Below are 22289 nucleotides of genomic sequence, written 5' to 3'. Positions count from 1 at the left end.
TTTTTGTAAGAAACTTTAGTCAAATGATTTTTTCTTTGCTTCTCAGGCTCATGTTTTTTGTGTTGATGACTCCTGGGGCCATCTATTTTGCCTCATTTTTTAACTAATCTTTTGCACTTGAGTGAGTATTACCCTGGGCAAGCAGTCTGAGTGACTGCACAACTTCTTTGACTTAGAAAGACGGAGGCAATTTTTTGTTGTAGTCAATTTTTGTCTCAGAGAAGAATTTGTCTCCTTGTTTTGTAAAGCATTTTTGTTTGCATTTTTTTCTTCATGAATAGATTTTATTTAGAATCATAAATGATTTTTTTGTTTCTTCCTAGATATATCCTGGAATTGTTTTGACTTTGGGGATTCCTTAGTACCCTAAGAGATTGGAACTGTTGAGGTTAGAGAACCATATATTAAGGTTTAGGGGTACTAGGGACCCCAAAATACTAACATGCCAGCACCTGCCAAATGAATTCGACTCAAGCCTTTCAGCCAAAGAAAAACAAAGTTTATTAAAGATTCGCCATATTGGGTAGACTCTTAAAGAGCTTGAGCATTTGTGACGCTTGTCAACAAGCAGGCCAGAACAATCTGAGCTGAGCTAAATTGAATCTGAACACCTTCATGGAAGCAAGATGGATCTTGTATACAGAAAGGTTGTGGGAGGGATCTAGGGTGGTCAAGTAGTCTGGGGTTGAAGAGGTTTTTGTAAATGATGATTGTAAGGGAACCATATGTTTCTAGGGGTGACCGCCGCAGCCCCAAAAATACCTACACGCCGGGTCCTGCCGAAAGAATTCGACTCAAGCCTTCTCAGCCAAGGGAAAAGACAAAGTTTATTAAGGATTCACCATAATGGGCTGTCTTAAGAAATCCCCCCCTCCCCTTCCCCCTTGTGACGCCTGTTTTCACAAGCGGGCTAGATTCAACCTACTGAATTAGATTGAATCTGAGCACCTTCATGGAGTTGCCTCCAGCCCCAGGCCCACCTGGCAGAAGGAATTAAGTGGTGGGTCAGAGCAGGAGGGCAGAGCCAGCTTAGATCTGAGTTGCAGTCTTGGTTGGCAGTTCTTAGGGGAGGAGGAGCACTGGTGTGGCAGAGCTTGCTGTGTAGACATAGCTCTGAAAACAACAGCACAGGCCCTCAAGCTTAGGACAAAGTACTCTATACTCTACAAGCAGTCATACCCCGATGAAAAACTCAAGGGTCAAGTAAGTTGGCCGGGAACACGGCCAGGCAGTGAAAACAGACTCAGATTCAGACTCAGACATTGGAACCTTTCTTTGGTGACAAAGAAGACCAAAACATACAGCCAGAAGAAGTCAACAAAGTCACAGAACCTGCATGAAAAGCCTCCAAGGAAAACATGAACTGGTCTCAGGCCATGAAAGAGCTCAAAAAGGATTTGGAAAAGCAAGTTAGAGAAGTAGAGGAAAAATTGGGAAGAGAAAGGAGAGTGATGCAAGAAAACCATGAAAAACAAGTCAATGACCCAAAAAAAAATACCGAAGAAAATAACACCTTAAAAAATAGACTAACCCAAATGTCCAAAGAGCTCCAAAAAGCCAATGAGGAGAAGAATGCCTTGAAAGGCAGAATTATCCAAGTGGAAAAGCGGGTCCAAAAGACCATTGAAGAAAATACTACCTTAAAAATTAGATTGCAGCAAGTGGAAGCTAGTGACTTTAGGAGAAATCAAGATATTATAAAACAGAACCAAAGGAATGAAAAAATGGAAGACAATGTGAAATATCTCAGTGGAAAAACCACTGACCTGGAAAATAGATCCAGGAGAGATAATTTAAAAATTATTGGAATACCTGAAAGCCATGATCAAAAAAAGAGCCTAGATATCATCTTTCAAGAAATTATCAAGGAGAACTGCCCTGATATTCTAGAGCCAGAGGGTAAAATAGAAATTGAAAGAATCCACCAATCACTTCCTCAAAAAGATCCCAAAAAGAAAACTCCTAGGAATATTGTTGCCAAATTCCAGAGCTCCCAGGTCAAGGAGAAAATACTGCAAACAGCCAGAAAGAAACAATTTGAGTATTGTGGAAACACAATCATGATAATACAAGATCTAGCAGCTTCTACATTAAGGGATCGAAGGGCTTGGAATATGATATTCCAGAGGTTAATGGAGCTAGGATTAAAAGCAAGAATCACTTACTTGGCAAAACTGAGTATCATGCTCCAAGGCAAAATATGGATTTTCAATAAAATAGAGGACTTTCAAGCTTTCTCAGTGAAAAGACCACAGCTAAATAGAAAATATGACTTTCAAACACAAGAATCAAGAGAAGCATGAAAAGGTAAACAAGAAAGAGAAATCACAAGGGACTTACTAAAGTTGAACTGTTTCGTGTGCATTTCTACATGGAAAGATGATGTGTATAATTCATGAGACCTCAGTATTAGGGTAATTGAAGGGAATATACATAGATAGATAGATAGATAGATAGATAGATAGATAGATAGATATAGACAGAGGGCACAGGGTGAGTTGAATATGAAGGGATGATATCCAAAAAAATAAAAATAAATTAAAGGATGAGAGAGGAATGTATTGAGAGAGGGAGAAAGGGAGAGATAGGATGGGGTAAATTATCTCGCATAAAAGTGGCAAGAAAAAGCAGTTCTATTGGAAGGGAAGAGGGGGCAGGTGAGGGGGAATGAGTGAATCTTGCTCTCATCAGATTTGACCTGAGGAGGGAACTCAATTGAGTATCTTACCCCACAGGAAAGAAGGAGGAAGGGGATAAAAAAGGGGGAATGATAGAAGGGAGGGCAGATATGGGGAGGAGGTAATCAAAGGCAAACACCTTTGAAAAGGGACAGGGTCAAGGGAGAAAGCGGAATAAAGGGGGATAGGATAGGAAGGAGCAAAACATAGTTAGTCTTTCACAACATGAGTATTGTGGAAGGGTTTTGCATAATGATACATATGTGGCCTATGTTGAATTGCTTGCCTTCTTAGGGAGGGTGGGTGGGAAGGGAAGAGGTGAGAGAATTTGGAACTCAAAGTTTTAAAAGCAGATGTTCAAAAAAATAAGTTTTTACATGCAGCTAGGAAATAAGATATACAGGCAATGGAGTATAGAAATCTATCTTGCCCTACAAGAAAGTAAGGAAAAAGGGGATGGGTGGGAGTGAGGTAACAAAAGGGAGGGCTGACTGGGGAATGGGGCAATCAGAATATATGCCATCTTGGAGTGGGGGGGAGGGTAGAAATGGGGAGAAAATTTGTAATTCAAACTCTTGTGGAAACCAATGCTGCAAACTAAAAATATTAAATAAATAAATAAAAACACATGGGGAAAATAGCCATAAAGTTATCTAGTTTACCATGTGGACAAGAGGGCAGACACAGTGTTCATGACCCCAAATATCTATATACTAACATTAATTTGTACTGGGATCTTAACAGAAGGGAAGTGAGAGAACTTCTTAACAGAAGTGAACTTGAGCTGTGAGAGTACTATGACATCAGAAGTATACCAACACTTGGTGCAATATAGAATCTTAACTAGCCATTTTGTACCTGCAGTAAGTGGCACAAAATTCAAGGGAAGTGTGGAGCAGGCCATGGGTCCCATAGGCCATATCTTCCCATAGGGGAAGATAGGGGGTAGAAGGCAGGGTAGAGGCAGAGAGGAGCTCACCTGAAGTACGACCACTTGAAATGCCTAGAATTTCTATTTGAAACTCATTTATTCTTGCTAACCAAGTACTAAGTGAAGTTGTTTGCAGGAGTTAAGTGCTGATTTTTTTTGTCAATGTCCCCTAAATTGAAGTGCCCTAAGATAAAGCCCCAGACTCCCAACCTTAGTTAAATCTCTGGTAGAATGGAACATACAACTCGCAAAAAAAAAAAAAAGAATACACCATTGTGAGAGGATCAGACATGGCAAAAGGGATTGCTAAGGGGCACCATACATCAGAGGGTTCTATACCTCTTTGGAAATGCATGAACCTGAGGGGGCAGTATGATGGAGAGTATTAGAACAGTATTAAGGAAGAGAATAACAGAAGCAATAAGGTTGTGAGAGTATAGTAAGATTCTCATATTGAAGGCTGTGAGAAATAATTCATTTGGCCCTACTCTATTCCAAACAGTATTAATCAGTTTGATATTTTACATAAATCATATAGGGATAAATAGGTTCTTATTGTGGGCTTCCAACTGTAATGTAATGTTCACTACTTGTTTACCAAGTTATGAGGCTCACTTGTGCAACCACAAGAATGCTGACAAAGATATCTCCATCCTGTTTTGCTCAAATTTCATGTCCAAACCCAGCATGGGTGGAATGCCTTGATGCTTTGGAAAGTCCCCCAACTTATTTTTGTACCTCCAGGACATTCTCTGTTGTCCAGCATGAGCAGGTGACTATCTTATGACCACTTAGTGGAGATGCCCATGTTTCAGCCAACCTGTGACCCCTCTGTTGATGTCTTTTTTGGCCCTCAACAGTAAGGTCAATCAACAAATGAGATTCTGTATTTCACTATGCCTCTTTTGCATATTTGAGTATCAAATACTACAAAAATAAAGTCGTGGAATAAGGAGGCATCTCAGATCATGAGGAAGATCTGAGGTCCACTTCATTAGAGGGGACCATGGACCATTGGCTTAGAGCTCTGCCTCAATCGTTTTTCTTGCAGATTGGGTAATCTCTCACAAGGCAATTGTGTGAAAAGCTAACCAACAAGGTTTAAAAGCCACCAATGACCTCAAATGGGTTAAAGTCTGTAGTACACCAGATAAGAGAGTTAAATAAGATGACCCCCTCCCCAGAGGACTGCTGCTTGCCAAAAAAAACCTGAAATAGTATTTGCCACAAAACAAATTTTAACTTGTTAAGCGAAAGACTCTATAGGGACAAGATCCCCAAAGTAAGAGCCTAGAATAAAAAAACAATTTTCTGGGACTGAATCCAATCCCATATGTTAAATTATTATCTTGATGAAACCACCTCCCAGGAGCAGCTGGGCAGTCAAGAAGTCTAACATTTAGAATAGCCTCTCATCAACTTGGAGGAGCTTGTGACTATTTAAGGGACACAGATATGGAGAAGTATGTTTTGGTTCCTCCAAGTGCTGGGGACTTTCAGATGAATAGGCAGTTTATGCTGGAGGAGGAGGAAGAAAAGAAAGAAGACTCAGGCTGACCAGAGTCTACCCACAGTAGTTGCTCAATCAATGCTTGTGGGTAGTGATGATGGTGGACACTGCCTATGTTATGGCCCAGAGTCAAGGTAAATTGATGTTTTCTTCCCTAAGTCCCTCTAGTCTCCCTGAAAAAACCACTTGAGGAAAAGTTGGAAGGGGTCACCCCTGTAAATGAGGAAAAGCCTGAGAGGTAGGAGGAAGCTCAGCCTCTCAGAGGATCATAGGATTTAAAGGGGGAAGGGAATTTCAAGATCATTTACTCCAACTCCCTCATTTCATGAATGAGCAACCTGAGGCCCATTAAAGGAAATTTTAAAAACACTTGCCCAAGGTGATGAGGCCAGATTCTAGCAGAACAGATACTTTAACCCCTTTGTCAATGAAGATAAAAACTAAATGGAAAATAAGGCCACTGAATGGGATTATTCAGTGATGCCTGTGAGGGAGAAGTTTCAGTAGAGGAGGGAAGCCACGTGTCAGGCTTCAAGGGATTGAGAAGAATAGATGAAAAGAAAATAGAGGGATTCATGCTGACCCCAGGCTGCTCTGGGTGTTCCTGCCTGCCCACAGATGCTCCACAAGCCTGAAGCTTTTATCCAGACTTGTGCTGGAACCAGCTCTAGCAACTTGGGAGAAACAACTGTTACATTTTCACTGTGAGCATTTACTTTTCTGAAATGGTGGCTACAAATCAAGCCTTGATTAATTGTTTTGTTGATTGTCTAGACTCAAGAAAGTGTGAGAAATGCAAATTAAACTTAAAAGTGTGTATGCACACTTTTTTTTGCCTCCAGGGAACCCGGTTGTTAAACATTTACTGGCACACCACTGTATTGCTCTATAAACATTACCTGAGTTCAGCAGAAGTACAGTAGAAGGCTCAGAGAATGAAGTCATCACCATCACCCGTGACTGTAGGCAAACAGTAAGAATAATAACTGGTATTTATATAATGGCTTTAAGTTTTGAAAAAGCTCTTTACTTCCATTATCTCATTTGAGCCTCCTAACACTTTTACTTTTATCAGAATGAAAGCTTCCCCTTTTCCCTAGAAATTGGTGCTTGTCTTTTATATAAGAACAAACCTCCTGACTTCTAGTGCTCCGCAATAGCCCCTTTTAACTGCCCGGACAGCTGGCCTGCCATTCACAAGTGGCTCCTTCTGAACTCTGGGATCAATCACGTTCAATCCCTTCTGCACATCATAATCCTCCAACTGTCACATCCATAACAAATCTTTTCTCCTCTGGGCTAAATATGCCCAGTTCCTTCAAATGACTCTTGCTTGGCATTCTCTCAGATCCCAGTCCTAAACACTGTCCTCTGACTGTATCAGGGCTACCACCAGCTTTGTGCTGCGCTCTAGGCTTCCATCAATGCAGCCTAAAGTTGGGTTAGTGTTTTTACCTGCCATGTCACAGGGTGGCATCATACTGGGCACACAATCCTCTTAGATCCCCTTCCCCCGTCTTTTTTCAAAGGCCTCATTGTCTGGCCATGCCGTACTTTGCTCATGAAGTTTAGAATTTGTCACTATTAAATATCAATTTTAATAGATTTCTTTCATCATTCTAACCTGGCAGGAACTTTTTGGACCCCCATTTTTTCATCTAATACATTAACTTTCATGCTCAGCTTTGAAAATCCACCAGTTGGTATATTTGCCAAACAAACCTTCATCAAGGTCAGTGACAAAAATTGTGATTAAAACAAAGGTCTGGATTACATCATTCAGGATGATATTAACCTATTCTTTACTCCTCTTTGAAGTCAGTCAACCAGACCTGAATGTCCAATCTATGAGGACATTTTGAGGCTTTGTTGAATGTCCTGCTGAAATTCAGATAGGTCATTATCTATGCTGTTCTTCTCATCTTCCAGTCTAGTGGTCCTGACAAAAAAAAGAAACAACTTTTCTCTAAGATGACCTGATAATCTTGGTGAATTTTTCCTACTTTTTATTGATGGTCTGTTTTTCTTTCTATTAAACCTCCTATTTCTTCTCTCAAAAATCTTTTATAATTTGAATAACCCACTTCCCCTTCTTTTAAAATTAAGTCAGCATTTATCTACCTCCATTCATCTACCCCCATTCCTACAAAACTTCCTGGGTTTTCTACGATTTTTCAAAGATCATGAATTACCACTCATCATTTACCTCTATAAGAGGGTTTTGAAACAGTCAGAGAGCCAAGACAGTTGAGAATTGGGAGCAAGAAGGCCCCAGCTGTTTTCCGTAAGCCTTTATGAGAAGGTTAGCCTTTCTCTGACTGAGAATTAGAAATAAAAGAAGGGAAATCTAGCATCTCTGTGCTTCTGGTCCCAAAATGACCCTCATGCTGTGTCTGCAGAGATGGTTCTTTAAGTCGGGATCAAGCCAAAGAGCCAGTTAAGATCCTTTCAATTCAGGGCAATGTGACTCCAGGGGATAGATGTTGCCTAAGTGAACTTCCCCCCTTCCCCACCTCCCACCCCATGCTTAAATTTGTGCTCCTATGTATTATGTTTGTCCCTGATGAAGCCTGTGTTGCAAGCTGTTTGAAGCCTTAGGCACTGAGAATTCCAAAGAGCTGACATGTGAGAACCTTATAACATGCCATCAGCTTCTACTTTATGTAAGGCCCAGTGCTTGGTGCTCAGAGGACCACCATCATGGTCCATTTCTCCCCAAGCACTGGTTCTCTCTTTCTGATCTTACTGTTGCCCCCTTAATAAACCAGTTCAATTCTACACTGTCTTCTACCCTCAAATCCCTTGCCACTCTGTCTAATAACCACTCACACCTTGCCACTCCCCAAACCTGGATTAGCTCCCACCCACACTATCTGTCACCTCTGTTCCTACTCAGGGGTTGCTGAACAGAGCTGTGCAGTGGGTGAAAGATGAAATGACTGAGGAAAACAAAGGTTCAATATATAGACCATATCCATTTATTAAGCTATACATTCCAATTGCTCAACAAAGCTGGACAACATCTCCTCAGCTAAGGCCTGGACCTTGAATACAAGGTGAGAAAGATTACTATACATTAAAAACAACTAATCAAATAAGGCCAGTTAATTAAAAGGAAACAATATAACATTAGGTAATCTGATTTCTAATTGGATAAAAGATCAGAGACATTTGGAAGGGAAGGATAAACAGGCACAATTCACTGAATTTACTCCCCAAGTATCTGTAAACAAGCAAGGGAACATGGAAACAATAACTAATTCATCAGTTTGGGCCAGTGTTCACATGAGATTTGCAATTGTGAGAAAACATTTTACATCAACCTTTGGATCTTTCTGGATTTCTGGTCTGCATAACCTAGGTCATTTAAAGGTCTCTAAGCAGCAGTTCAAGGTGGTCCAGCTTCACAGACACTCAGGGCTGGGTTCAAACCATGCAATAAAGTTTTCTCCCAATTCCCACAATTGAATGAAATTTTCTCACAGGACAGAAGTTGGACCAGACACAGAATTGAATAGAAAGGGAAATGAGTTAGCTCCAGAATTGAGTCACAAGATGGAGTCAATGTGGTTCAGTCAATTCCCACAATTCACCACGTGCTGTCCTAATCCCTTTAATTCTTTCAACTGGAAGAAGTCATACACCATGCTGACTGGATCTACAAATGGGTCTTATCTAACAGCCACCAGGCCCTTACTGTATGCATTAAGACAACCCTTCTGATCCTTCATAATTGATTCTCTTTGCTATTCACCACATCAGCTGTACCAAACCTTCTCTTCTTCACTCAGTCCTCTAACTGTATCCCCTTCCCCTCTCTCCCAGATGAATGCCTCACCTAATACTTTACTAAAGAAAACCAAGGCTGTTCACTTATTTGTATTGCTCAGCCCCTTTACATTATCTTCCACTCTCTGCTTCACACGATCTTCTAATGATGATTCTTCTGCTCACCAAGTGCAACATCTCTCCATGAACCCTTGATCTTATCCCTTTCTATTTTATTCTTCCTCTCTCCTTCTACTGGTGCCCTCTTTGCTTCTGAAAAGCACTCCCAAATGCTCCCCATTCTTAAAAAAAAGGACTAGAGCTGTCTTCAAGGATTTGAAGGATCATTGTGTGAAAGAGGAATTAGGTTTTTCTGCTTCACCCCAGAGGACATATAACTAAAAGCAATGCGTAGAAGTTGAAAAGATTTAGGCTTCACATCAGAAAAACTCTGTAATAATTGGAGCTGCCCAAGAGTGAAACAGACTTATCTGAGAGGTGGAGCAGCACTTGAACGTCTTCCATCACTAGCTATATGACCATTTGTCAGATATGTTGTATAGTGGGAACTCCTATCCAAGAGGGGTTGGACCAGAAAGCTGATGAAGTCCCTTCCAAATCTCAGATTCTGTGATTTTGCAATAATGTGATTCTCTGGGAGGTCAGGACACAATCCATGAGTCATGACTTATCTTTATAGTATTCTCTCTGCCACCAGTGACATAGAAGTCTGTGGAACATTTTCTCCTTGGCTTTTCCCTTGCTATTCTGAGACACCTCAGTGGTTCAGTGGATAGTGCACCAGGTCTGGAGTAAGGAAAACCTGGGTTCAAAATGTAGTAAATGATTTCTTATTATCTTCTGGAAGCTGGAAGTACTATGTTCTTTTTGCAGTCTTAGAGGTTGGCTATAATGGCATACTGAAACTTGAGTCCTCATAACAATCCTATGGGTTCTTTTCAATTTGTATTTGAGCTTCTTTTTCTAATTCTTAGAAGTTTTCTTTGATGATTTCCAGAAACATAATTTTGAGAGAGGGAGGATCTGGTGTCTTCCTGCCCAAGTTGATTGTATCATAGAAAGCAAAGAGTAGATAACAGAAGTAGTGAGATGTTGATGTGATTAAAAAAAAAGACATCCTATGATGCCTGAATGAAGTCTGAACATTTTTCCCTGACAGAATTAAAAGGAACAACCTCATTCTTTCATTTAATTTTTTTAATTAACGAAAATATTTTTTCATTCCCTCCCACATTGCCCCACCTTTGGGAGAAAACCCTTTGTAACAAATATGCTTACTTATGCAAAACAAATTATTGGCAATGTTTAAAAAAGTACATCTCATGCTTTAGCCTGAGTCTTTCATCACTCCTACAGAAAGTGGTGATTCTTTATTGTCGGTCCCCTGGAATCATGGCTGATCATTATGTTGAACAGTGTTCTTAAGTCTCTTCAAATTTTCTTTTTACTATTTTGATATAGTATAAACTGTTCTGGTCTTCTCACTTTATTCAGCATCCTTTCATACCATCTTTCCAGGTTTCTCTGAAACCATCCTTTTCATCATTTCTTTTGGCCCAATAGCATTAGAATATATTCATATCATAAATTTGTTGAGCCATTCCCCAATCAATGGGTACCACTTTAGTTTGCAGTTTTTTGCCACTATAAAAAGAACTACTATAAATACTTGTCTACCTATGCTTCTTTTCCCTTTTGCCTTGAACTCTTTGAGGCATAGGCCCCCTAGTGGTATCACTAGGTCAAAGAGTATGCATATTTTAAATGACTTTGAGCATAGTTCCAAGTTGGAGCAACCTCACTGGAAAAGTGAAAATTGGATATACCTTTGCAGTGTAAATAACTAAACCCTGAGCTTATCCAGTAGTTCAAGAGTATCCAAGCCAGGGAATCCACCCTTAGAAGTAGAAATGGAGGAGGTACTCAGCCCCTGGGAGTGAATTATTCCTGGGAAGGTGAGGGAAAGAAAAAGGACTTACTCTCCATCATAATCATTCTCTACCACATCATTCTGAAGGGTAGCTACTGCACAAGTAAAAACCATTGCATCAAACAAGGAGCAGAGACATACGCTCCAAACATGGATGTAGAGAGATAATTGAGGAAAGAGCTTCCAAGAAGGAAGTTCTGGCAGCAGAGGAGGGATGTAGTTATAGACTCAAAGGAGAGGTAACCCTATCAACCAAGTGTTGAATACAGAGAGAAGAAAACTCCAGATGAATAATTGAAAGAGATGCTACACCCAAAGGAAAATTAGATGAGGTCTCTACAGAGACAAGACATTGAGAGCAATCAGTACTGTACCTGAGAGTGCCTTGACAACATATGCTGCCTATTTATGTGCTTCCCTACCTTGGTACTCTAGGTTTCTACCCACTCTTTCCAGAGACACTGTGTTAATTTTAGGAAGAGTATGCTGTAGGTTTATGGGGAGAATGTTTTGTAGTTATTATTACTATGCCATCTTGATAACTACCTTGGCTAAAAGTTAACTGTGCCCATTGGCTAGTTGTTAGTGGGAAATACACTGTTGGGGGATTCTAAGCTATAGTACTAGGAATGCAAACCCACAGAATTATCCCTAGTTATGCCTATTAGAAGTCATCTCCTAGGAAATAAACCCACAAGTGTGAGTGGTATATGAGAGAGTAATCAAGAGAGGGCGCTTTGTAATGCTTAAAGTCTTATGCTTCTCTAAATTTTCTGGAATCCAACTTCTTTGTTTATTAATAGTTATCATTCCAGTTGTTTGGATGATTCCATCATTTCTGAAACTTTGATTTGAGTCACACTCATTGTGTGTGATTTTGTTTTCTACTGAGTTCTTTCTTTGTTGGATCTATGGATTTTTTAAAGCGCTCTACTATAGTCGTGATATTAGCAATATTCTTTATTGTTTCTCCTAACCTTTTTAAAGATCTTTTCATTATGCCTTCAGTTCCTCCTATGCTTCTTTACTTTCTGCAAAAAATCATTTTAAACATGATCTTGTGATTTTTCTTACCATTTTCCCCCAACATTATCTTGGGTTAGTTTCTCTAATTATGAAGACACCTCTTAAGATATCTTGCATACTTTCTTTTTTTAATATGCTTAGCTTCTGATACTTTAGTGTTTGTTTTCGGTTGTGGCATTCTATTTCTTCATTATAGAAATGCTTTCTTCACTTTGCTCATTTTCTATTTTGACTTGTTTTATATGACTTGTCTTATTTGTAACCATTTTTCTTCTTTGAGTTGTTTCTATTTTTTTTTTTCAATAATGATTGCAGGAAGTTAGCTCCCTGAAACATCATTACTTGGTCATCTTGACTGAAAAGCCTCATCCTTAATTTTTTAAAAATAATTTTTACATATTATTTTGACTATGGAAAGTAGATATTCAAACACTTTTTGTATTTAATTTTTACTTTATTTTTCTGAATTATGTGTAAACAAAAATTTTTAACATTCATTTAAAATTTTTTTCTATCACACAAACACACCTTTTTTAAAGTATATATGTGATTTATTTTTATTTTTTATCAATTACATGTAAATAAAAAATGTTAACACTCATTTTTAAAATTTTTAATTCCAAATTCTCTTCTTCTCTTCCTCCCCTTATCCCTCATTGAGAAGGCAAGAAATTTGACATAGATTATACATGTGCAGTCATGCAAAACATTTCCATATTAGCCATGCTGCAGACCCAAAAACCAAGAGTAATTAAGAAAGTTTAAAAAGTACATTTCCATCAGCATTGAGACACCATCAGTTCTTTCTCAGAAGTAGGTAGCATTTTTCATTATAATTCCTTGAGAATTGTCTTGGATCATTATGTTGCTGAGAACAGCTAAGTCATTCACAGCTGATCATCATATAACATTGCTATTACCATGTACTATGTTCTCCTGGTTCTCCTCATTTCATTTTGCATCAGTTCATGTAAGTCTTTCCAGGTTTTTCTGAAAGCATCCTACTTGTCATTTTTTATGACACAATAGTATTCCATCACAATCACATACCACAACTTGTTCAGCCATTTCCCAATTGATGGGCATCCCCTCAACTTCCAGTTCTTTGCCACCACAAATAGACCTACTATAAATATTTTTGTACATATAGATCCTTTCTCTTTTCCTTTGATCTCTTTTGGGTAAATACCTAGTGGTGGTATTGCTGGGTATGCACAGTTTCATAGCCCTTTGGCCATAGTTCCAAATTCCTCTCCAGAATGCTTGGATCAGTTCACAAGTCCAGTAATAGTGCATTAATGTCCCTGTTTTTCCACATCCCCTCCAATATTTGTCATTTTCCTGCTCTGTCATATTAGGCAATCTGATAGGTGTGAGGTAGTACCTCAAAGTTGTTTTAATTGGCATTTCTTTAATCGATAGTGATTTAGAATATATTCAGACTCTTACTGATGATGGTAGCTAAAGTATGGCCAGTAATTCAGCTACTGCCAGTGGTCAATTCAATGTTTCTTAAACATATATGTTCAAGGCCCTGGGCCAGATACTTTGGTGATACAAAAATGAACAATATTAGCAAGACATGGCCATTGTCCTCAAGGAGATTGTGCTGTAGTAGCAGACTAGTCATATGAACAAATAACTATGATACAAGTGTCATGAACATCATAGCAAATTATGAGCAAAATGCAGTGGAAGATGAGGAGGAGAGACCATTTCTGCTTCAAGGAACTGAAGAACATGACATGGAGGACCTGAATGTGTAGGTATTGAACAGGGCAAGATGAGGAAGGGAAAAGAAGCAGTTCTGGGAGAAGAGAACAATGGGAACAAAGGGAGCGAGGCAGGGAAAAAAATGTCTGGATGAGAAGTCAGTTTTGAGGGAAAGATAATAAATTTCTTCTTTTGTTAATTTGTTCTTTTTTTAACCAGATAAAGCAGTACAAAGCTTCCATTGAGGAACTTCTTCTACCAGAGCAGATTGGCAATACAGCCCAGGATTCTATTTATATTCATATCTAAAAGGAAGAACTATAATAATGACAATTCCGTGTTCCAGCACTGAATTCAAATCATCTCACTTCTTCCATAATGCCAGTACTCCATAACTATTCCAGCCACCATGGTTCTCTATTCATTTCCACTTCTCTAGAGCACAGAGTCTTGACCACCCAACTTAAAGTTTAATATGTATTTTGCATTTCTTTTTTTTGTTGTTGTTCCATAAGCCTTTCCTGTATCTCCATCTTGTCTCCTCACAAAGGTCATACCCACAAGATGTCAGGGAACATATCTTTGAGTTCTTAGAGTTGATTCCATGATGTTTGGCACAGTGTTGAACACCTACTAGTTGGTCAATAAAGACTTGGTTGGTTGGTTGGTGACCCGATTTCCCAGGGGAGGATTTTTCTGAACAAATGATGCCAGATAATCAGACCACAGACACAGAATTCATTCTTCTGCCATTTTCCAGCAGCCTCCACATCCATTACACCCTGGTCTTCATCTTCTTGTTGATTTATCTCCTCACCTTGGCTGGGAACCTTTTGATAATGGCAATCATCAAGAAGGATTCTCACCTGCACACACCCATGTACTTCTTCCTGGTGAATTTATCCTTTTTTGATATTTTTTATTCCTCAGTCATGGTACCAAAGTTGGTTCAAACACTTCTTGCCAAGAACAAAACCATCTCTTTCAATGGGTGCCTGGCACAGATTGGTCTGACATTTTTCATTGCTTCATCTGAAGCCTTAGTCCTCTCAGCCATGGCCTATGACCGCTATTCAGCCATCTGCAACCCTCTGGTTTATGTGATGGTCATGAGCAAACAATTCTGTGTCTTTCTGGCCTGTGGGTCTTGTCTACTTGGAGTCATCAACTCTCTGCTTAATACCCTGCCTTTGTTGAGGCTGCATTTCTGTGGCCCCCACCTCATCTACCACTATAGTTGTGAGATGCCTGAGCTCTTACGTCTGTCCTGCACTGACTTCTTCCCTAATAAGATGATCTTGTTCATGACCTTGCTCATCTTTGGCATTGGCTGCTTCTTGCCCATCATGTTTTCTTATACTCAAATTATCTCTACCATCCTGAAGATCAGCTCAGCTTCAGGCAGGAGCAAAGCCTTCTCTACCTGCTCCTCCCACGTGATTGTAGTGACCTTGTTCTTCCTGACAGGTGTGGGCCGATATCTAAGCCCTGCTACAGGCTCCATCCTGGAGCAAGTCATCTCCCTGCAGTACAGCATTGTGACACCACTACTGAACCCCATCATCTACAGTCTGAAGAATGTGGAAGTCAAACTAGCCATAAAGAAAATGTGGGAAAAGAAGAGCATCCTCTCCAGCACCTGATGATTAAGAACTCCATCAGCAATGATGCTTATGAGCAGAATCTGAGAAGTCCATCGGAGTTGTGACTTTTGATTCAGACTCTAGGAATACCTTTGACTTTCTAACTGAATGATCCAATGCATAACTAAATGAAACAATGTTCATCATTTCATACATCATAATGATATTCCTTTATATTCATTTGCCAAAATCTGTTTACACATTACTCAATCAATGGGTTTTTTAATGGATATCCACTTAACAAACTTGAAGGCATTTTCTAAAATTCAAAACCAATAAAACCCCAGAGGCCAAGATGCATCATCTCTAGATGAGTAGCAAAATCATAGGATTCCTTATATCTAGTGATTAACTGATGCATTTCTCAATGTTATTAACCCAGAGATAAACAATAAATAGTAATAAGTAATAAACGGTGTTTGCTTAATTGAATGACACAAAAGATTTGGGGAAGGAAAGAGAAGAATAAGAGTTTTATGGGATCCAGTGATCAAGAATAAAAGAGAAAAAAGAACAAGAAAAAGGGAAACGAGTGTGAAGAGGAAGACATGCCAGAGTAATACACCAATCTCAAAGGTCCAGAAGGGCAGAGAAGTCAAATTTTTGTGAATATGATAAAATATAGGAATTTTGTTTAGTGTTAGAGTTGCATGTATATGAGGGGGAGGGGAAGGGAGAGAGGGAAGGAGAAAGATAGGAAGAGAGAGAGGGAGAGAGCATTAAAAAAGAGACAGGAATAATACTAATAAAATAAAGATTCTATTCTCTTGTTCAGACAGAATAAATAATGTAACAATGTATGGTTGTTGAATAAAATATTTATAACCTGGAATATAAATATAATATGAATTATTGAATATGAATGTTTTTAAAAATTAAAAGATATTAAGTAGTTTAAACATACATCCATCAAAAATTATGAAGAACCAATACCAATTTATAAGAACAAAAAGCTATTCCCCAATATAGAAGTGCCCAAAGGATATCCACATGCTATTCTCAATGTTACATCATTTGCTCCTCACAGAAATTGAGATGAGGTGTCATGGTAAGAATCTGAGATAGGATTTGAACGGAGGTCATACCTGGAGGCTGTCAATACAAACTTGAAAAATCACTCATACTTTATCATAATTTGACCTATTCTTTTATATCGATTAAGTCAGCAAAGGTATTTGATGTCAGAAATATGGAGGTCTGAACAAAAATCTCAGTGGAGTCAATATGTAGGATATGAAGTTCATGCATACAACTCCAGAAGAAATTATACTGCAGATTTTATGATGTTTAGGCAAGAGCCTAAACTCTCTATTGACTTGGGCTTTGGAATCTCAGACAATGAAGGGGATGCAGTTACTGACAACTAGTATAATTCTCAGGTGAGAAGTTGAAGAAAGCTTAACAACTAGCTGTGACTTCAGGTCAGAAGAGTTCTGACAGGAATAAATCAGATGCCCAAATATATTAGCAAGGACTACAGTAAAGAGACAGAGTTTTTCTGAGAAATCTGGGAGTTCAGAGGTTTATGTTGATAGAAATCTCCTCCATATCAAATTGTTGAGAGACAACACAGTTTGACAGTTTACCCCTAGAGGGTATCAGAGGCTCTATAAAGACAATTCATTAAAACCATCTATTTCTCCCTGGGGGGCAAGAAGAAATTGGCTAAGGAGACTCAGATGAAAAAGCCTATTTACCAGTTTTAATAAAACTGCCTGAGCCAGATAAGAGCTCAAAAAGTGTTGCCCCAAGTGAAGAAGACCCTGCATATCATAATCCAATAACTTCACCTAACACTGGGAAGGACCCCATCCAAGGATGGGAGCTGAATACAGAAGCAGGACATTTTCTTCCTAGAATCTCAACTGTAAAGATCCTGAGGTATAAAAACAACTCATCAACCCTAGAAATGCTGGTAATGCCTGTAATGGGGCTTGAAGTATGGCCAAATTGCCTAACATGGAGGCATCCTGCAGCCTAAATTCTCTTACCTTGTATGTGAGAATAGCCTTCAATTGGCTGCATAGCTAGAACAGATTCCCTCTTTAAAAACTAATGCATACAAAGGGTGAAGATCACATGTAGTTCACCCACATGCGGGCACCGTGAGCTGAAAGAGAAGGGATACCTACCTTTCTCTCTTTCTACCCTCTGGATCTGAGGCTCTGAGAAATGGGCCTGGGGTGTTTGTTTCTATTCTGTTTTGTTTGGACTTCTCAATTTCTGGGCAGAAGTGGCATAATCCCCACCAGATCCAGGAGTTAAAGCCATGACAACATTGGAACCAGGACTGGGATGTTTCAGCCCAGCAGAGAAGCCCAGAAAAGTCAGGGTGCCTAGGACTTAAGCCTAAGACAAGTTTACAGTTAGAACTTCAGACATTGCTCCATAGGAATGGAGCTAAAATATAAAACTAATCCTCTTCCCTTCCTCAGAGACTGAGGTGGTATAGGAGAAGGATTAGGCCACCCACATATTGTGGAGTAAGATTATATATTTATGAATATACCTTTGAAATAAATGTTTCTTTGTAAAAGCCAATCCAACTGTTTATAACCAAATCAAACTGAGGTACAAAGGACACACCCCTACAAAGGGGAACATCATCTGTGGAGGCTGAAGCCATTTGCCAAGAGTCTACTAGAAACCCCCTACCAATTTCCTTAAGGATTCCAGAGAACCCTGGAGGAGGACTGGAATGAAACATACCTAGCCTGCAGGCAGTGCGGGCCAGGATAGTCAGTATAATCAGCCTGGTCAGGTACATAAGTAAAAAGGTTAATAGTTCACAAAAGAACTAGAACCATCAGGAACTAAGTTAACAAGATGTTCCAAGAGAACTTGTAGCAGTGGTCACATGTGTAGCCAGATGAAGTTGCTAACGATTCTACATTTAATGTTTGTCTTGCTTGTTATTGTATATTTGATGTATCTCCTGTGATTTTTCAGGGACTAAAAATTTTTGGCCCTAGAGAGGAGTGCAGCCCTAAAATGCTAAGACCCAGCACCACAGAGATTTTGGATACTGGTGCTAAATCTCTAATGATACCACAGAGATTTTTGGAAGACTGTCCTGGAGAACAAAGAATCCCTGGGGAACACAATTGACAGACATCCCGAGAAAAGATGTTTGCTCAGGAGAATTCTTTTTGCTGTTACCAATCACCTTAATGAAAGACTTTCTCCCAAGTTTGGAGACATCATGCAAGGAGGAGAAGAGGTAAAAACATTGCATAAGTACATGAGTATGTAAACCAGAGAGCAAGAGGAAGGGGACATGGTCTTATGGCAGAAAAGTGGCCTGGGACTGAAGCCATGCCAAACCAGCACTTGTGGCAGTTAAGGACAATAAGAGAAATGCCTAGCCAGCAGCTCTTCTTTCCCTCCCTCTCCCAGAGAACAGAGGTGAATCTGAATGCAAGCTTCATCACAGCTTCTATGTTTTACTTGAACATGGCTTCATATCGATTTATTACTTGATTCCTCTAAGAAATCACGTGGACATTAACAATGATATTTACCTAAGTATTTAAGTTTTTGGTTAAGAAAGGGGAAACTAGCCCAAGGGGGAAGAGATTTCCCTGGTTTGAGGTAGCTGAGACCAGTAAGGTTTCTGTAATTTTGGTCAATTGGTCCCTCACTTCAGCAAGGCAATAAAGTTAATCCTCCCTGGTTCAATATCACACTCTCCACGCACCAATTGTTTTAAACTCTCTTCTCTCTTCAATCATTCCATGACACCCCCTACATTCATCCTGTCTGCTAAGGAACTCACCTTCTTTGAAAAAATTGAGGCTATTCATCAAAAGCTCTCTCTTCTCCCATTTTTTCCTTCTCATGTGACTTGGATATCTTCCTCCACTATCTCTTTTTTGTCTACTTTGAATAAAAAGACAGCCCTTCTTGCCAAAGTCAATCACTCTATAGGCATCGTTGATCCTATACCCTCCTTTCTTCTCCAGAATATATTTCCCTTCTATCATCTCCATTTTCTCTCTCTAATTTAATCTCTCCCTATTTATTGATTCTTTCCTGTTGCCAACAAATGCCTCTACCTTTCTGACATCAAGAAAAAGCAATCATTAGATCCCATGGTCCCCACAATTGTCACCTAGTTTTTTTATCCCTTTCTCAACTAAACTCATGGAAAAAATCATCTATGTTCATCATCTTCACTTCCTCTTCCTGGGACTCTCTTCTTAATCCTTTGTAACCTGGTGACCAACCTTAACATTCAACTGAAACTGCCCCCTCCAAAGTTACCAACAATCCTCTTGATTGACAAATTTAATGACTTTTTCTCATACCTCCACCTGCTTGAACCCTCTTTGACACTACCCATAAGCCCCTCCTCCTGGATACTCTCTGCTCTCTAGATTTTCACTACACTGCTCTTTCCTAGCTCTTTTCTTACCTATCTGACCATTCATGAGTATCTTTTTCTGGATCTTCATCCCATCATGACCACTAATTTTGGGTGTCCCTGAAAGCTCTATCCTGGCCCTCTTCTTTTTCCTTTCTATCATACCTCATTTGGTTAACTTAACAGCTCCCATGGTTTCTGGTCTCCTAGGATTATGAAGAACTCCAACCCAGAGACTGGAGTCAACTCAGAGGAAGCTCATTTCTTTCCAAGAATCTCAATTATAAAGATAACTAAACATAAGCCAACTCATAGTGCCTAGAAATGCTGATAATCAGCCTATAATGTTTCTTGGAGTATAAGCAAATTGCCTAACATGGCACCTTTCATCCTGCATTCTACTACCATGTGTGTAAAAATGGCCTCCAGTGGGTTACTGTAATCTGTGTAGATGATCCAACCCTATTCTCTCCTGAGACATCTCAAACTGTATATTCCAGAGGCACTTCAAACTCAACATGTACGAAACAGAGTTCATTATCTTTTCCCCCTAAACCGTCTCCTCTTCCAAACTTTTTATTACTGTTGAGGCTGCCACTGTCCTCCCAGTTACCAAGGCCCACAATATCAGTGAATCTTCAATTCTTCACTATTCCTCATCCACTCACCTCACTCACACTCAAATCCAATATGTTTAAGGATATTATTGCCTCTCCCTTTACAATATACCTTATGCACATCCTGGATTCTCCAACCACACAGCCACCACCATAGTTCATATGCCCATCACTTTTCATCTGGACATTTGCGGTAGCCTGCCAACTCATCTATTGCAGCAGTTTACCTCATATCTCTCCCCATCCTCCATGCAGCTACCAAAATAATTTTCCAAAAGTGTGGGTATGATTGTGTCATTCCTCTTCTCAGTAAATTCTAGCAGCTCCCTATTAGCTCCAGAATCAAATATAAAGTGTTCTATTTGGCACTTAAAGTTCTTTACAACCTGGCTCCTTCCTGCCTTTCCAGCCCTCTTGTACTTTACACCCCAGCACACACTTCTCAGTCCAGCTTCACTGGCTGACGTTCCTGACACACAACACCCTATCTCCTATCTTCATGCCTTTTTCTGACTATTCCCCATCCCTGAAATGCTCTCCTTCCTCACCTCCAACTCTTTATTTCCTTGGATTCTTTCTAGATTTTATAGAACTTTCCCAGCCACCATGCCTCCCCACCCCACAACTACCAGGCCCTTACCATTAACATTATCTTCCAGGATACTAGCTGTATCTTGAATGGACCCAGTTATAGTAATGTTTGTCTCTACTTTTGTAATTTCAGCTTCTTAAGGGTAAGAACTGTTTTTAGCTGTCTTTCTATCACCAGCGCTTAATAGAATGCCTAGCACATATTAAGCATTTAATAAATTTTAATGTTAAGCAGGGTGGGACTTTTTTTTTTTACTGTTTTCTCTTTGAGAATGCTAAAGTAATCAAGTGCCTTTGATTAAGTCTTACTAGGTGGGAAGCCCCAGGCCCACACCTATTTGCTGATTAGGTGTGAAGCTTTCAGGCCATAATAAGGGTATATAAACTTGGAGGTTAACATTTTGTTTGGGGCTCTTACTCACTGGAAGAGTGTCCTTTGATTTGACTGGACTGTGGGCAGCCATTGATGAGAGCCCCCCAGCTTGAAAACCCAGATGTTGGTGCTTCTCTGATAACTATGTATTGCTATGGATAGACTGGTTTGTGTTGTTTGCTCTATTTATACTGTCTCCGTTTGTAATTTCTGTTTGTATTTGCTCTGAAGTTCAGGGTGCTGGCTTTTCCCTCTGAACTAAGTGAATGATATATGTATGTTTGATTAAAGTGAGATTGTTAACCCCTTAACGTTGCTTTCCTTAGTAAAGCAGATCAAAGAACCTGTGCTGGCAGCTCTTGTTGCTGGTCTCATTGGGTCTTACACTTCAGCAGTAGCTGCAAGCAGCATTGTTGTTGCATAAATGCTTGTTGACTGACAGACGTGTAATTTATGGAAATATTCCAGAGCATTCCCACACAAATTGATTGGGGAGGCCCTTGGACCTACAAGCAACACCAAGTGACACCTCATCTGGCCATCTAACACAATTGGCAAGCAGCAAGCTTTCACCTCAATACCAGGCAGAACTGAATGACAATGAGATGAATTTTGTTTTTACCCCTGAGTCCTTGAAAGCAGCATGGGAATGTTTCCTGAAAAAAAGCATTTGAGCTCACCTGATTAGGGAAACTACAGAGTGGGTAGGAGAATTGAGATTGCAGACCTCACTAATAACACTGGGCTGCCCACCAGACAGAAGATTTTGTTTCTGGTTTAGTAGATGTACATTTATTTAATCATCCACATGTGAATGAGCAATCCTCATGAAATCAGGAAGGACACAAGAATCTCTTGGAAATAAATAATGGCAGGGGTGGAGCCAAGATGGCGCTGTGAAAGGAACTACTGGAGCTCTCTCACAAATTCTGTCAGATACAACTAAAAAAGTAAATTTGAGCAGATTTGAGAGAGTTAGAAGCCACTAATAGACGGAGAAGGGTAGGAGCGCCAGGCACACGGAAGGGCACCAGACCAAACCAACCAGGAACAGCAGAGAAATCCAGCCAGCAGGCTGGCCTCGGAGACCACTGGGTGAGCTAAAAGCTGGAGCAGGAATAGGCC

At 39.7% G+C, this 22289-nt stretch overlaps 1 protein-coding gene across 1 annotated transcript; it reads left to right on the top strand.

The window, feature by feature from the left end:
• The first annotated feature begins 5213 nt into the window (after positions 1-5213).
• Positions 5214-15220, top strand: LOC118851335 (olfactory receptor 8S1-like). Its single transcript, XM_036760786.1, has 2 exons — positions 5214-5253; positions 14508-15220. Exons 1-2 carry the CDS (start codon positions 5214-5216, stop codon positions 15218-15220), a joined length of 753 nt encoding a protein of 250 aa, XP_036616681.1.
• Positions 15221-22289: the final 7069 nt, after the last annotated feature.

The sequence above is a fragment of the Trichosurus vulpecula genome, chromosome 5 (genome assembly GCF_011100635.1).
Source record: "Trichosurus vulpecula isolate mTriVul1 chromosome 5, mTriVul1.pri, whole genome shotgun sequence".
NCBI lineage: Eukaryota > Metazoa > Chordata > Mammalia > Diprotodontia > Phalangeridae > Trichosurus > Trichosurus vulpecula.
The sequence above is the reverse complement of the archived record's forward strand: the minus strand, read 5'-3'. Positions and strand labels throughout refer to the sequence as shown.